At 36.8% G+C, this 14,888-nt stretch overlaps 1 protein-coding gene across 1 annotated transcript in view; it reads right to left on the bottom strand.

Annotated features, from left to right (window-relative positions):
• The window catches only part of KIAA1109 (KIAA1109 ortholog), an 86,753-nt gene that overhangs the window by 12,628 nt on the left and 59,237 nt on the right, over nt 1–14,888 (bottom strand). The window contains exons 54-72 of the mRNA XM_030450371.1: nt 14,679–14,776; nt 14,251–14,436; nt 13,679–13,847; nt 12,926–13,137; nt 11,654–11,852; nt 11,082–11,141; nt 9,812–10,038; nt 9,111–9,311; nt 8,766–8,896; nt 8,193–8,316; nt 7,681–7,790; nt 7,114–7,204; nt 6,685–6,744; nt 4,880–5,124; nt 4,361–4,576; nt 3,446–3,626; nt 3,040–3,232; nt 725–886; nt 474–613 (exon numbers count right to left, since the gene is read on the bottom strand). Of these exons, the coding sequence (XP_030306231.1) occupies nt 474–613; nt 725–886; nt 3,040–3,232; nt 3,446–3,626; nt 4,361–4,576; nt 4,880–5,124; nt 6,685–6,744; nt 7,114–7,204; nt 7,681–7,790; nt 8,193–8,316; nt 8,766–8,896; nt 9,111–9,311; nt 9,812–10,038; nt 11,082–11,141; nt 11,654–11,852; nt 12,926–13,137; nt 13,679–13,847; nt 14,251–14,436; nt 14,679–14,776 (3,005 nt within the window). The remainder of the gene's footprint in view (nt 1–473; nt 614–724; nt 887–3,039; nt 3,233–3,445; nt 3,627–4,360; nt 4,577–4,879; nt 5,125–6,684; nt 6,745–7,113; nt 7,205–7,680; nt 7,791–8,192; nt 8,317–8,765; nt 8,897–9,110; nt 9,312–9,811; nt 10,039–11,081; nt 11,142–11,653; nt 11,853–12,925; nt 13,138–13,678; nt 13,848–14,250; nt 14,437–14,678; nt 14,777–14,888) is intronic.

Genomic DNA, 14,888 nt, shown 5'->3' with positions numbered 1-14,888 from the left:
TGCTCTGAATCACTCCTGCAGTAGAACTTCTCTCTCTTACACATATAAAAAGTTCAGATACAAATTATTAAGCAGTAGAAATAATGCCTTGTAGATGGTAACTGTACATTACTACATTTCTAATATAAATTGATGAATTCTCTAAGAACTATTTTTGTTTTGTAATGGTAGCTATAAACAATAGATAGAAATACTAGCTATGAAAGATACTTTAAAAAAAAGTCTAAAAGCAACACAGAAGAAGGAATAGTTAAAAATGCTCAGAACTTCTGTGATTTGAGAAATAGCTCATTTATTTGGTCTACCCAAGACTAAAACATGTCATAACTTCTGCTGCAGTAAGTAAGTCCCATTTTATCATCTCTCTAGAAATTAATATCTCAGGAAAAACCACTTGAAAATACTGAGAAGCATGTATTGTCTCAAAGACATTTATTATACCTAATTATACCAAATGTTGAGTTAAACCTCACCTGAACTCGTACATAAACCACCACGTCTACAGGGAAAGATGAATATGCTGAGGTGGAGGACGATACAAGTGATGTTGTGGACTCTTCTAAGGGATCCTGTATATCAAATTGTCCCATGTCTTCATCCTGGGAACTAACAGCTTTTTTAAAATACAAGAACTCATTAGAAAGTGGAATTTAAAGGGAAGAACAGACCAATGCCACTAGGAGACAAATAAAACAGAGTACCAGAATGCAAATACTGAACTTACCTGTGTAATTCCTCTCAATGGGTGTGATAGGAATGGTTTCAAGTGCCTTCTCCAGGAAGTCGAGTAAGCATGGGCTGATCACCATTTCCTCTGGCAGTGACTGGAGGGCAACCCATGCATAGAGTTTAGCAGTTTTCACTCCACCACTTCCCTTCCCTTTGGCTGCAATATTTAAAAGATAAATTGTCTAATGTAATACCACTCAACACCAAGTGAATAATATCAGAAGATACTTTATAGTTAAAAGCTGTTTCCTCTGTATCTCTGTATCACCATATGAAAAGGCAGAAATCAGATTGGTTAGAAAAAATAAAGCTAGAAGTTTTCACTATGAAAACTGTGCAAAGTCAGTTATTTGTTTGTCCTGTGTGACAGTAATTCCCTTGTAAATGTTCTTGACCAAGCATCCTTACATTACTGTTACCACTTTGCTTTTTTTAAAAACAGCACTGGAATCAGACACACACAATTCTCCTCCAAGGACACAATGCAAAGTAACAACAGCTGACTGGAAATTAAAATGGTATTAGGAAAAGTACACATGAGACTAGGAACAACATCAGTTTAAAATGAGAAAAATACCTCAACAAATTAAAACTGTAAATGGCAAGTCCTGTTACATTTATGCATATTATAGCTAAAGATTCTAAAAGGTTTTTTTGAAAGCTTGGAGCTAATCGGTGTATTAACTAATAAAAAGGTTTTTGTCTTCTAAATCTGTGGAAGATGCTAACACTTGGATCCATATTCACCAGATTACAAATGTGCACAGAATATATTGGTACCCTTCCAGTTTCTGTCTCTATGAAATAGCTATTGGGATGGAGAGAAATGAAAGTACTGATTTTAAAATGTCTATGAACAATGTAAATGTTAACTAAATGACTAAAACAAAGTTTAAAAATCCTTTTATTTGCTAAAATCTCAAATACTGATTTTTTTATTGTAGACATTATATTCTGCCTAGTACCTCCAACTAGATTGTCCTATTTTGCTCTTACTATAGACCAAGCAAGTAAGACAATGCAGCTTCCACGCCAGTGGAAGAACATTAATAAAAAAGGAATACATGTAAGAGTAAATATATTTCAAAACAGTTCAGAACTAATAAATATTTAGATAAATATAATCCATAAAGAAGTGCAGTAATTGTAATCCCTAGGTTTGGGAGACATTTATATCATGGTGCAAGAGCAATTTCAAAGCTTCCCGCCAAAGGTAGAGCTTATAGGCATAAAATCAACAAGGCTCAGAAACTGGACATGACTTGGAAAAAATTAAAAGGCAAAAAATGAAAAAAGGCTAGCAAAATACAGTAGAAAATTGAAGAAAAGTAGTACACAACAAGATGACACAGCGTTTGGTAGTTACAGAGGAAGGACACCTAAAGGAGGAAGAACTAATGGTTTAAAAGTATGGTTAATTAAAGAAGGTGTCCCCATTTCACTGTTCTCTCCCAGAATCTCCACTGGTTTTATATTAAAAAAACACCACAAGAGAAAATCCAAACTACCAACCACACACAATTTTTCAAAGTTATTACTTTTGCCTGCTCATCACACTTGGACAACATTTTGGCTTTGCTTTTAAAGTGATACTCAAATGCCAAAGGAGAGAAGAGTGAAGGTCTCAGAAGCTTGAGGTGTAATCTACAAACCTCTAGATCTGACCTGATGTAACAAGAGACTCCTGCTTGAAAACAGGAATCATTTCAAATAAAAAAAATTCAAGTAGGAGAATTTATGTGACACCAAATCGTAATTTATTTAAGGGCCTGCAGAATTGAGGACATTAGTCTGGTATTTTGATTAATATGAATATAAACAAACAGCTGCCTCAGAAATAACCTAACTCCAGAAAGCAAAAACATATGCATTAGTTGTGGGGCAGAAAGTGCTTAAAATCTGAAAGTATGCTTTGAATAGTGTATTGTATGGAAGCAAAGATTAATCTGATTTTTTTTCTTTGGATTATGAGGAATAAAGCAGTTAGCATTCACTTCTTACACCAGTATCTTAACTTTGCTTTCCAATAATTAGCATTATTTTGTTAAATGATAACAGGGAGGAGGCAGTGACAGCCCATCACTGGAAAATGGTGAATCTAACAGAAATATTGAGACTGGTTTTTTTTTGGAAAAATGCATTGTTATGAACAGCATTCATGCTTCTGGGATTAGGCTGCTGCAACCAAAGTTGAGACTTGATAAATACAGCCCTTCAGATACTGTGCAGACAGATCTAAAGCTAGTAGATTACATGTAGGAAAGATACATAATCCATGATAAGTTTTAGAATGTTATTGTTTCTAAGTACCTGATGGGATGGGTGGGGGTTGGGGAGGAAGTAAGGTATTAGTCTTGCTGTGGATAGTGCTAGACAGAGAAGGAGATGTGGCAGTATCTTTCATACCATACAGCTTGGACTCTTTGGAAAGGGTTCTTGGCAAAGAGGATCCTCGAGAAGTATTTGGCGATTCAGTCTTTAAAGTCTTAGAGTTGTAGTGCAACTGGAAAGCAAAGAAAGAGCCATTTGAATCATACAAGTAGCTCAATTTCACAGTTTGGTGTCATTCCTCCTACTTTAGCGGTATAAGGGAATAAAGACATCGCAGAGGTGCTCTGTATATATGAATTTCTACATAAATGTATTTGCTTTGAAATCAGATTTGAACAGCAGGGAAAAGCAAGTGCTTCCCTGCTGAGTTAGACACTCCTTTTACCTTTACATCCACCCCAGGAATATAAAACACTGTTGTTTCCACATCACTAGATTTTGTCTGTAGAGATGATGGCACCTTCTTGCCAGCAAGTAAGTGAGTAGTAGATGCATAATTAGTTTGAAATTTCTTCTTTTTTGAAGGAGACTCTTGATCCAAACTTCTGGAACTCCGATCATAGCTCCTAAAATAAATACAATGCATGTTACCAAAGTAAACTTTGTATTTATAATTATAAAAGCTTTTTTTCTAGTGTTAAAGAACCTAGAGATATCTAAAACAAATCAGCCAAATAAGCAAGGCATTTCAGTCTCTGTTTTATTCTACTTCCTCTGACCTGTACTCCTCCATTCTGTCTGCCCACTCTGGTTTCACCATTTTATTAAGACAGAGAGAACATCTGCATGCTTTCACACTCATAAATTAATGGAAGTTATCATGAGAAAACACAGTAGCAGCCCTAGTATTACCCAAGCCATTATGTGGATGCACTAAATTGTAAGGTTACTAAGAAGTAGGATGAAAAAAACCCCAACAATCCAATTGCTTTGAAAGCCTAACTAAGCCTAACTTTGAAAGCTTATGAAAGATAAAACATGATTTAAAAAAAATAAAACCAGAAGAGGGGTATATATGCTAGTACTTGCTAAACAAATGCTACTCCCCATGCTGCACTAGGCCATAACAATTACAACTTATGCTCTGAAGTAGTGATAATTACTATGAATATAAAGTGACAGGAACAAGCTAATGTCTATATCCTCTGCTTTTCAAACAGGTCAGTGTTTAAGAGTCAATAATTGTGCATATGGTCATAACTTAAGTGATGGAAATATCTCAGATGGCCTTAACAGCTAAAGCAGAATCAATTACTCATTCCCTGTTCCTCATAAGGCAGGTAAGTAACAGGTGCCTTACCTTCGTAAGCTGATGTCATCGTGTTCTTGCTGAAGCATTGTAGGGTGCAGCACACATTTTCCACAATCAATTTCAACCCTGATATCAAGCTCAAAGTCAATGTTTCTCTCCGTGGTAGTGCCAGTCATGCTCCTGTTGGCAGGTGTTGTTGGCCAGCGCTCAGTGAAGAGCTGGTGGACAGCAGCGAAACCCGTTGCTTTCTTGCGAGAGGTGCTCCTGCACAGGAACAGTGGTGGATTAGATACTAGCATGGCACCCACCAGAACAGATGGCAGGAGGCATTCCTCAGACTGTGTCCTCACTCAGTATAGAATCTTTTAAGAAATGCTCTGAGAAAAGCCTCATCTGACAGCAATACAATGATCCATCTTCCATCAACATATTACTAAGTATTCTTCCCTAGTGTAGGGTTGTCTAACGTAGCCTTTTTTAATTCTCAATCAAGAAAAGATTTTGTAGCACTGAGGTCAGTATTTCAAGTGTATTTTCTTTATTTATATTCTTAAGACCATTACTTACGGTGGTTTCCTATAAAAATATGTCCTCTCTCTTTCATGGTCATCCTCCTTCTCAGAGTCCTCACTGCTTGATGATAAGCTGTCATCCCGACGTCCTTCTTCAGGCTGGAAGGGAACGCCAGGTGAGAAGACTGCTGGAGGCTTGGGTGAGCCAAATACTGAGCACGAGCCTTCACTAGTAGATGAGTAGTGGGAGGGACCATCAATAGTTACAGACAAAAGGTCCATTTCTGTCTCCTCTGGAAACTGATTATAGAAAGACAAAAAGGTATTAAAATTTCCACAGATAGCATTTTCATTGAGACTGCATTAAATAGTTCTGGAAATAAAAAAGCAAGAATGCTGTAAGAAACCCTTTCTACCAAGTTACTCCTAATACAGTGGCAGCAGGTATAGAAACTTCAAGGTGAATTATGAAAAAGAAAGAAAGGAAGGCTTGGTGGAGAAGAATTTGCCATTGCCAAGTGATCAAGCTCAATCTGTTAGCTAAATATGTATCATGCTCTGACCAGTTCACACAACTGGAATAAATTAAAACATTTCATTTACATTATTTTTTTTTTTTAAGAAAAGAGCAATAGACAGCAAAAATCCCCATGACCCTTGTAGAGGGGTGAGGGCCCCAGCAGCATTAGTGAGGCACATGCAGAATGCTAACACAGAATGTACAGCACAGAATGGGCAAAAGTGCTTTAACACAAAACAAACTTCAGGCTAAATTCCCAAAAGAGGCCTCCTGTTTGTCACATAATGCACACCACAAGCACCACACTGCAATTTTCCAATACTAATGTCTTTAAAATGCATGTGAAAAGTCTCTGGAAGTTTAGTTTTAACACCAGCACTACCTGTGCAGTATTGCTATGGAGATACACAGCTTTTTGAGAATTCAAATTAGAGCTTTGCTGAAGCTGAGAACCAGCATTATAACATCAGTGGTATTATAAGTTTTTAAATAGTCAACATTTGTTACATTTCAGTGTTTGATAGCATTTTGCTATGCCAACAAAACTGGAGCTAACTGTACTTACATATAAGACAGCAAAAAAAGGTAGGATACCTTTTTAACATGAACAGATTTAAATGTGCCTAACACATTTCTTCTGTTCCATTTTCACCTTTCTCTCAGAAATAAATCATTTTTGGGAGCATGAGGTGAGTCTGAGGGAAGAAAAGGTATGCACTACCTGTTGAGTTTAGGTTTCTTGTCTGGTTTTGATGGCTTGTTTTGGGTTTTGCTTGGCTTTTATTTTTAAGAAAAAACCCTTTAGTATCATCCCTAAAAATGTTTTTTTTAAAGCAGTTAAAAAGTCACCATTTTTTCTCTGGGTATAAGTTTTGCCATGTTCCATGCTCACTATTATTTGGAAATGTTTTACTCTGCAATAAATACAAGAATACAAAAGCATCTTCCCACCTGGCAATTATTTTGTGCTGGTGTAAATGGCTGTAATCTTGGAACACAAAGATGAAGACACCTGTGCACACACACACACACACACACACACTAAAGTTCTGTTCTCACACTAAAAGTCCATTCTCAAGGCTAGACTTATGGCACTTGATATCAGCCTTGATCAGTCTTCATAAACACACACACAAAAAAACCCCACTAATTCATCTAAGAAAAACTACCATGGTAGTTTTAAGGGTGTAGAAACACTCCTGAACTTTAAACTGAACTATTTTCAAATTTCATATACATTCTGTTTAGCTAAGAGCAAAAGAGATGAAACATTGAAAAGCAGTTCCCTGTGAGATCAATTAGTTCCCTGGCAAAGAATACTTGCTTCTTTTCAGAAATACCTGAAAATACCCTTCCCCTGGACAGCTGGAATGTGCAATCACCAAAGCTGTTTTATTCAACTTAATTAAAAGTAAAAAAAAAATAATTAAAACAATTACAATCATCTTAGCCATGCAAAACAATAAACTTCTTTAAAATGAGAAAACAGAGCAACAAACAAAAGCAAAGAATAAAAAATCCATTTTAAATATATTCAAGCACAAAAAACACAAGATGATTTTTGCACACTTCCGATAAAAATTCCCAAAAGACTGTAATTATACTATTTGCATATATACAACGCATGGGTATGCATGTGTATACACATACACAGATTAAAAGACAAAAAGATACAAGCAGTCTTGGTCCACCTAAGTTTACCTATCTCATGAGCTTGTGACCAGGTGGCACAAGAAATACAACTATATGGTACATAAAGTACTTCTTACAGAATCTTGAATGTTGAAAGTTACTCTTGGCCCAGGAGAAGCAGCATCCACACGGATATCTGGGAGGTCTTCACTGTCTCCTAGTCGTGAGCTGTAAGCAAAACCAGAACACAACAGCTTGTGGTGTTTTACAACAGGATTCTGTGCACATGCAAACAGTCACCTACACAACAAGAGTTAACTACATGCAATAAAGATGTACAGTGAGTGCTTACCATGCTGCTAAAAAAAAAAAAAGTATAAATTGAATATATAATTGAAGATTTAGGGTACACCAAAAGGAAAAAGATGGGCCAAAAGAAAGAGAAGGAAGCTCTGGCTGGTAGTCTATCACCAGCCTCATCTGACATACCACTAAGTGGGTCAAAAAAGAAATCTGAAAAAAAAACCCCACACAAAATGTGAAAAGTTTATTTTTAGAACATGCCTGTTGTCCAAAACTACCTCTTAGTATGCAATTCCACCACATACAGCTGCTGCCTGTAGCAAAAGGATTCTCAGGGTCAAAGACCAACATTTCCTGTTACTTCTGCCACTGTCACAGATCTCAGATTCCCAGAAACTTACCTTGTTCTGTCCATTCTCTTCAGAGGTGGTCTTCCTGATGCTGAAATACTCTTAGATCTGCTATAGCTGGGTTTGTAGCTGAGTCCCCATTTGTCTTTCAAGGATGCAGCCTAAACCAAAAAATAACATTTAAATGCAACACTGAGAACACAAAGAAAAACCCTGGAGAGCTATAATGCTGTTTTCCATGGATGTGCCAGTAAAGTTAAAATATTTTGTGTGTGTATATGACTATTGTCAGATTTCTGAAGTATTTCATGAGTGAGCAAATAAACCTATTTCCACTATATTTTCCCTAAAATTTCAATTTTTCTATCAGTATTATTACAAGGGAAAAAAAAACAAAACAACTTTGCCCACTCTCTCCTAGAGGTAAAGGAGTGGCTGAGCTATTTGATATTCTTAACCTTCATTTTCCATCACTAAAGTTTTCTCTTTGCTTTAACCAAGAGGCAGAAAAGAAACATTCAGAGCAGGTACTACTGTTTTTCCAGTAACTTGATACTGCTCACCCTCATACTGGACCTACGCAGCTTCTTGCGGACGTCTCTGCGGATGTCGTTCACAGCCACTGACTCCAGCTGCTGGTAGCGCTGAATTTCTTGGTTTATTGTCCCTTCACTTGCACCTAGTTTTCTGGGGAGAGAGCATGGTTGAGTTGTCTTACAGATGACATTTTCACCATTCCAAACTCTGTGTTGCAATGATGTCCTGCTTTCACTGGTGATTACTTAATTTCCTTTTTTTTTTTTCAGTAGATACTTATAGCCAGTAGTTACTTATGACAGCATTGCTGCAAAGGTTCCTTCTCAATACAGCTTTTTTTGTTGGGTATAATATTTTACTTGAGGACTGATTTTTAAGGTTTCTGTCTCTGAGTGACTTAAAAGGACAGACAGGATGTAGAACAAAATAGCATGCTAAATAGGATGGACAGTAAGAATACCTATGCAGCAGCTCTCTAAGTTCAAAAAGCCTTAGTTGTAAGAAATACATTACATTGTAAGAAATACATATCAAAAGAATAAATTCAGCTACAGTTTGCTATCCCCAAATTGAGTGAGTTGAAGCAACACCCAACTTACTTTAAGTCATCAATAACTTTAGCTTGCTCGTTGAGTTCCCTGATATCAACCAAGCGCTTCACAAATTTTCTTCCGCGCTGGTCTCCAGTCTGGATACCAGAAGCTCCCTGCCGTCTGTGATCAACAATTTCCTATTTAAAATAAACATTTAATTAATGTCCTCATTACTAGTACTAGTACTAGTGCTCTTGTGGGATTTAACAATAGACAAAGTGAATTTCACACCTTAGAATTTGAACTAGTGCATGCAAAGGAATCAGGTTAATATCAAAAGGCAGCTGATTAGATTTTTTCCAGTGATCCAAATCCCATCATTCAGTGAAACACGCTGTAGCTACTACATACATGTCCCCATGAGCAGGATCTGCCTGCTTTCATATGTGATCTGCTAGACTGAAGAGAATCACTCCTGGCTGTCCCCAGGAGATACTCTACAGGAACAGAGTAGCGCTGCTTTGCGGGGCTCAAACCCAGCAGGTGATTTACAATCCGCTGCCTGATTGTTAGCTTGCGTGCATCTCCACACAATGAGCCTCCACCTGATTTCTAAACAACAAACAGGAACATTAGAGCTCTGGGATAATGTTTTCACTGTGGCAGGCAAGAGACATTTAATATAGTCATTAAAGAATATTTGTTAAAATGTTTTTATGTGAAACCAAAAAGCAAGGCCAGTGGCATATTGGGTAGAAGTACAAAAAAGAAATTTTTCTAACTTTTTGACATTAGTAACTTACTCTCCTGTTAACAAAACCTATCTACAAGCCACACCTTTTCCAATTCAGGCACCTGAAGTTAGGTATTGTGTCTCCATATTTTCAAATCCAGATCGATATTTCCACATAGCACCAGTAGAAATATGATTCATGATTTCTTGCCTCTGAAATATGGAGTAAGAGAACTAACACACAAACTTTCTTGATTTGCAGCAAGAGTTATATGAAATATAAGGAGTAGCACGCTTGGCTCAGCTCAAGATGTTTTCATTTGACTGAAGGCTTTGTCACACCCTTCCCAATCAGCAGCACTTTGGTTTATTCACTTACCGCATGTACAGTAGGAGACATTGTGTCAACTTCATCCTCATCGGAAAGGTCAGCTATGTTTACAGAGTTGAGGTCAGCAATATCATCAATATCTTCTTCTCCTGTTAATGTTGTCAGTGTGTTGCCTAAAGCATTCAATCTTTTCCCAATGTTTGGATCCATGTGGACATCAATACCACACATCTTCCACAACACATTCAGTGTCCAGGTTCCAGCACTACTACTTTCTGCATTAAAAAAAAAAACAAAACAGAAAAACCCCAAACCTGGCTAAATGTTTTTCCTCTTTTAAACATCTCCCCATGCTGAGTTATGTATTAGTTACCCAAGACAGCTACAAATTACTTACTAAGAACTCTGTTTTCTACCCACCTGGGGGGAAACATTCTACAATTGAGATGCTTTCTGGAAGTACTTCACAGCTACCAAGTTACTGTTTCTTTTACTAGTGTTGTACTCATAAAATGTAATGAGCACACATTCCCTTCAGCAAGGCTGATGACCAGGAAAGAGCATCTCAAAGTTCAGGGCTTACAATCGCAGCCAAGTATACTATTCTAGAACAGGATTTTTAACACCAAGAAACCTGAAGGATGTCTGTCTGCATGCAAAATGCTGACAGTTTCAAATCTTCAATAAGAAGGCTGAAAGATGTTATAATATATGTGCAGTGTGTCTTCTGTATAACCAGGATTTTTCTAAAGAACACTACCTTTCAGCATCAAAATAGAGTACTTCCTTTAAGCAGAACTACACTAGTTTCTGTTTTTACCAAGACAGAGACTGCAAAGTATTTTTTAGGTCTCTGGAGAATGTCCAAACAACTCAATAGGAAAGACTGTGAATAGAGAGAGTTTGGGAGAAAGAGAAGCCATGTCTGGAAGAGCTGAGGGACGAATGAGAGCTCAGGATGCTAAACCTCAGCATGAGAAGGCCTGAGAGATTTTCAGTAGTCTCTAGGACAGGAAGTGGTAGAACAATATTTCTGTAATAAACTATTACCCAGCCAAGGAACAAACACACATATCGTGTGTTATTCTGCAGGTAAAAATCTAAAACTAGTGTTGCCAATGTGACTCAAAAACTGGAATAGCTTGGAAATATGGAGCAGATAAAAACATTGAGGAGTTTTACCACAAAACAAGATACTAAACAAAACGAAAAACCCTCAAAACAGCAATTAAATTACAACACAAGTAAAGGATCTAAATTTCCTATTTTATGAATGCTTCATTTATTTAGGATCTGATTAACTAAAACAGTGTATTACCTGCTGCAGCCTGTCCTGTTGTCCTAGAACACACTTCATATGTCCCATCTGGCACCACACCTGTACGAAGCATGAAGCACATGCACTGATTAGGCAGAGTCCAAGCTGCTGTAAACAATCTTGATCTCTGTATCAGCAGTGTTGGATAGGATGCTTAGTATTAATTCCCACTTCTCCTACTTAGTAAAGTGAGCCTACTTGGTAACATCCAAGTTTGTCAATTTAAAATTCTATAAATTCTATAATCTTCACCATAATGAAAGATATACATAACTAAATGAAAATCATCAGTACTTACTGGGATTTTATGAAATTATATAAAAAGCAAAGCATCCAACATCTCTCAAACAAAACTTAAATGCTTACAATTAATCATATAGCAACAAAGCTATTAATAGAGGAAAACAAAGCAACACAACCTTTAAGATCCGTATTATTTTGCTTTCAAAAGATGGAAGTGTTTTCTTTCAAATTTTCAGGAAAGCTCAGCAGTATTAAAAGTCACAGGAAAGGGTAAAAATATATTTATAGCAGAAATACTATTGTCCAGTATAAAAATCACACCCACTTACATGCATTCATTACTAGATCTCCTCTTATTTCTGGTTTCCAGTCATCCCAACTTGTCTCAAAGCCATCAGCAAAACGGATACAGAAGTTTTTAAAATGGCCTTTGCTAACTAAAGATTCTGAGGAGCAGGCAGTGATTAAGGTGCTTTCAATAGTCAGGACTAAAGCAGAGCCAGTGTCAAGATCTGAAGTGTGGTTTGACTGGAAAATAAAATCACAGATAGAATTTACTGGTCATGACAATGTCAAAGTGATATTGTACGAATGTTAAATGCTGTTTATCTTTTCCTGTGAGAGAACTGATCTTCCTGTATCTCCTTGTAAATGTGCTATTCTATATACAGCTTAAAGACTTCACAAACCAGAATGTATTAGTCATAATTTACTATCATTTGTAACACATAATAGCATAAAATGCCATCCCCTTTGTCTATAGCTGCCAGATAAGATTCTCACAAAGTTAAGTCATAACGACTTCTAGGTTACACTAAAGCCTCATTATTCCTTTACATTTCTATGTATTATGGCTATTTCCTTCTATATCATTAACATGATTCACTCCTGTTCTGGAATTATTCCCCATGAAGAGCACTCCCAATTCAAGATAGGAACAGTCTCCAAATACAGTTTTCTCTTAAAACATAACCTATCCTAATATAGAATTATTTATTAATCCTTTATTTATTTTTTTGAACTGCTGTGAACTGGCAATGTAATACTTTTGATTTTACACTTCAAAGGTAGAGGTCACACCTTCAGCTTATATATAACGAGACAGACATAACTGCAGTCATTTCTAATACAGGAAGAAGATAGGAAATACAGGTCTGCATGGAAGTGTTTCTTGACTGAGAATAAACTCATTTTCAAGAGATAGGTCCACTGATTTAGGTACTTTCCTATCGATATGCTGAGCAAAATCTCAAATTGGAGAACGTGTTGGATCATGTTGCATTGAATGTCAAGAAACTCACTAAACTGCACAGTCAGTGAAGGAGGAGATAGAAGGCCACAAAGCATTATCCTGGGAACCCATTACTGAGCCATTCATCATGAAACACAAGACTGTAGGGTATCCCTCCAGTGCATGTTCCCTTACAGAACACCCTGCACAACACATCCTGCCAGCATTGCTTCACCACAGAAGCTGGGTGCCAGCATCCTGCAACTTTTGCATTGTCATGATGAAAAGTTATATTTATGGACATAAAAATATTTCAAAATAGCTCAACTATGACTACCCAAAGTCATGTTGCTTTAGACATTTTGATTACCTGAGGTGTGTTTGTAATGGGCAGGCAAATTCCTAAGTCATTGACAGTCAGCTGAAGAAAGAGGGTCCCAAAAGCCTGTGCAGAGGTTTGCTGGATTCCAGGCAGCATATCTACCACTTCCTTTGTGGCCATATGAATATCCTTATGTAAAGCCATCCTCTGCTCATTCCAGTTGTCATATGCAGCCTTGTAGTTCAGCCAGAATAGGACAGCTTTATGAAGAAACCAGAAATGCTTAATTTAAATCAATATATATATAAAAACCAACCAATCAATAACAAAAAAACAAAAAAAAAACCTACCAAAAACCCCACACCAATATCTCTAAATTAAGGTTAGGGTTTTTTTCATTTTTACAGTTTCTAAGACATTGGATGTACAACAATGGCCGTGCACTTATTCTGGATTAAGTGAAGAGACTCATGCAGCAAAGCACAGGAAGGTCAAAGCCAGTCATTTAGCAACATATTAAAATACAGAAAGCAAGACTGTTCTCAGCATCACTCCTTTGCCATGACTTAAAGCAACTTCCCTCCAAACCACCTGAAAACTCATCTCAGCAAATGGAGGTTCTGACATTAAGAATTGCTAACCTCTTGTCATGCAGTAGACCTCCTAAACTGCTCAGCTACCTAACATTTTGATTTAACATGAAATGCACTAAATACTGAATAATTATGCCTCTTTTTTAAAAAAAGGAAAAAAAAAAAGGCTTCCTCAGTATGGAAACAAATTTGTAGCAACTTTCAGTACCTCTGTCAAAAGCCACAGGCTGAGCAAAAACTATTGGTCTGTTCAAGGTAATGAGCACAGCTTCTCTATCTGATGAGCCACTGATTTCTTCTCGGAGAGCATTTCTTAATCCAATTCTTGTCTTGAAATAAGCCACTTGATGAAAGTCTGAGCCAGCTTCTTCATAAACCTTAAAATGTTAACAAATGGGAAGAAGGAGGTGTTTGCAACAGAGAAGAGTTCAGAGCAAATAATCAAATTACAGCATTTGACAAAATGTAAAATTACAAGAAGATGTGAAGATATCTCCTCTCCCCTTTTTGTCTTTAAGCAAAGTTCCTTTCTGATTGCAGTGTTACTTTTTTTATTAAAAAAAAAAAAGAAAAATCCACAAAAACAAACTTTAAAAAAAGGGAAACAAGCTGAAAAAAACCTGACAAAATGATTTAAAAAAAAAACCCTCTAAACAAAAAAGCACAACACTCTCCCACAGTCTTCGTGCACTTTACAGACAGATCACTAAGAAATCAGCAACATAGCCTCTTGTTTATGTATATTTTTAGTATCATACTACAAAGGTGTTGAGTACTAACCTGATGTTTAACAATCTGTCCTAGTGCCAGATTTAAATCCACCTGACATTTCCCAAACAGTTTGAGGTAGCTGCTACTTCCAGGCATTGCTTTAGTTTGCAGTCTGTTTGAGAGTTCAAGTTCTATCAATCCAGTTTCGAATCTCACAGCTCTCATTGAGGGAGTTGTAGCTGTCACTTGAATACCCTAATGAATAAGGAAGATACAAAGTTATTTGGATCTAGAAAAGAAAAGGGAAAACTGCAACAAACAAACAATACCAACAAGAGCTCTTTTCACTGTGCAGCAAAAAAAGATGTGATAGCTGTTTTTCACAGTGCAGTGCCACTAAGTTATTTTGAAAGATTACAGAAACCAAACTCAAGGTCATACTCTTCATGCAGAGTTTAATAGCATCTAGACCCACTGTTTTGTTCTCACAAGACTACCTTGAACTGAAGACTCAATGAGTAAAGAAGAATTTTGGGCTTTTCTCCATCAGTTGTGCCATCATGTTCATTCCAGAGAGGTATTGGCTGTTCCCCTCCTGCACACATTAAATATACATATTCAGAGTTTCAATAAATAAAAGATTTTAAAAATAGGTATTTTAAAAGGTGACAGTGAATTAAGCCTCATGGTAGTGACTGGTTAAAATT

The sequence above is a fragment of the Calypte anna genome, chromosome 4B, assembly GCF_003957555.1.
Source record: "Calypte anna isolate BGI_N300 chromosome 4B, bCalAnn1_v1.p, whole genome shotgun sequence".
NCBI classification, from domain to species: domain Eukaryota; kingdom Metazoa; phylum Chordata; class Aves; order Apodiformes; family Trochilidae; genus Calypte; species Calypte anna.
The sequence above is the reverse complement of the archived record's forward strand: the minus strand, read 5'-3'. Positions and strand labels throughout refer to the sequence as shown.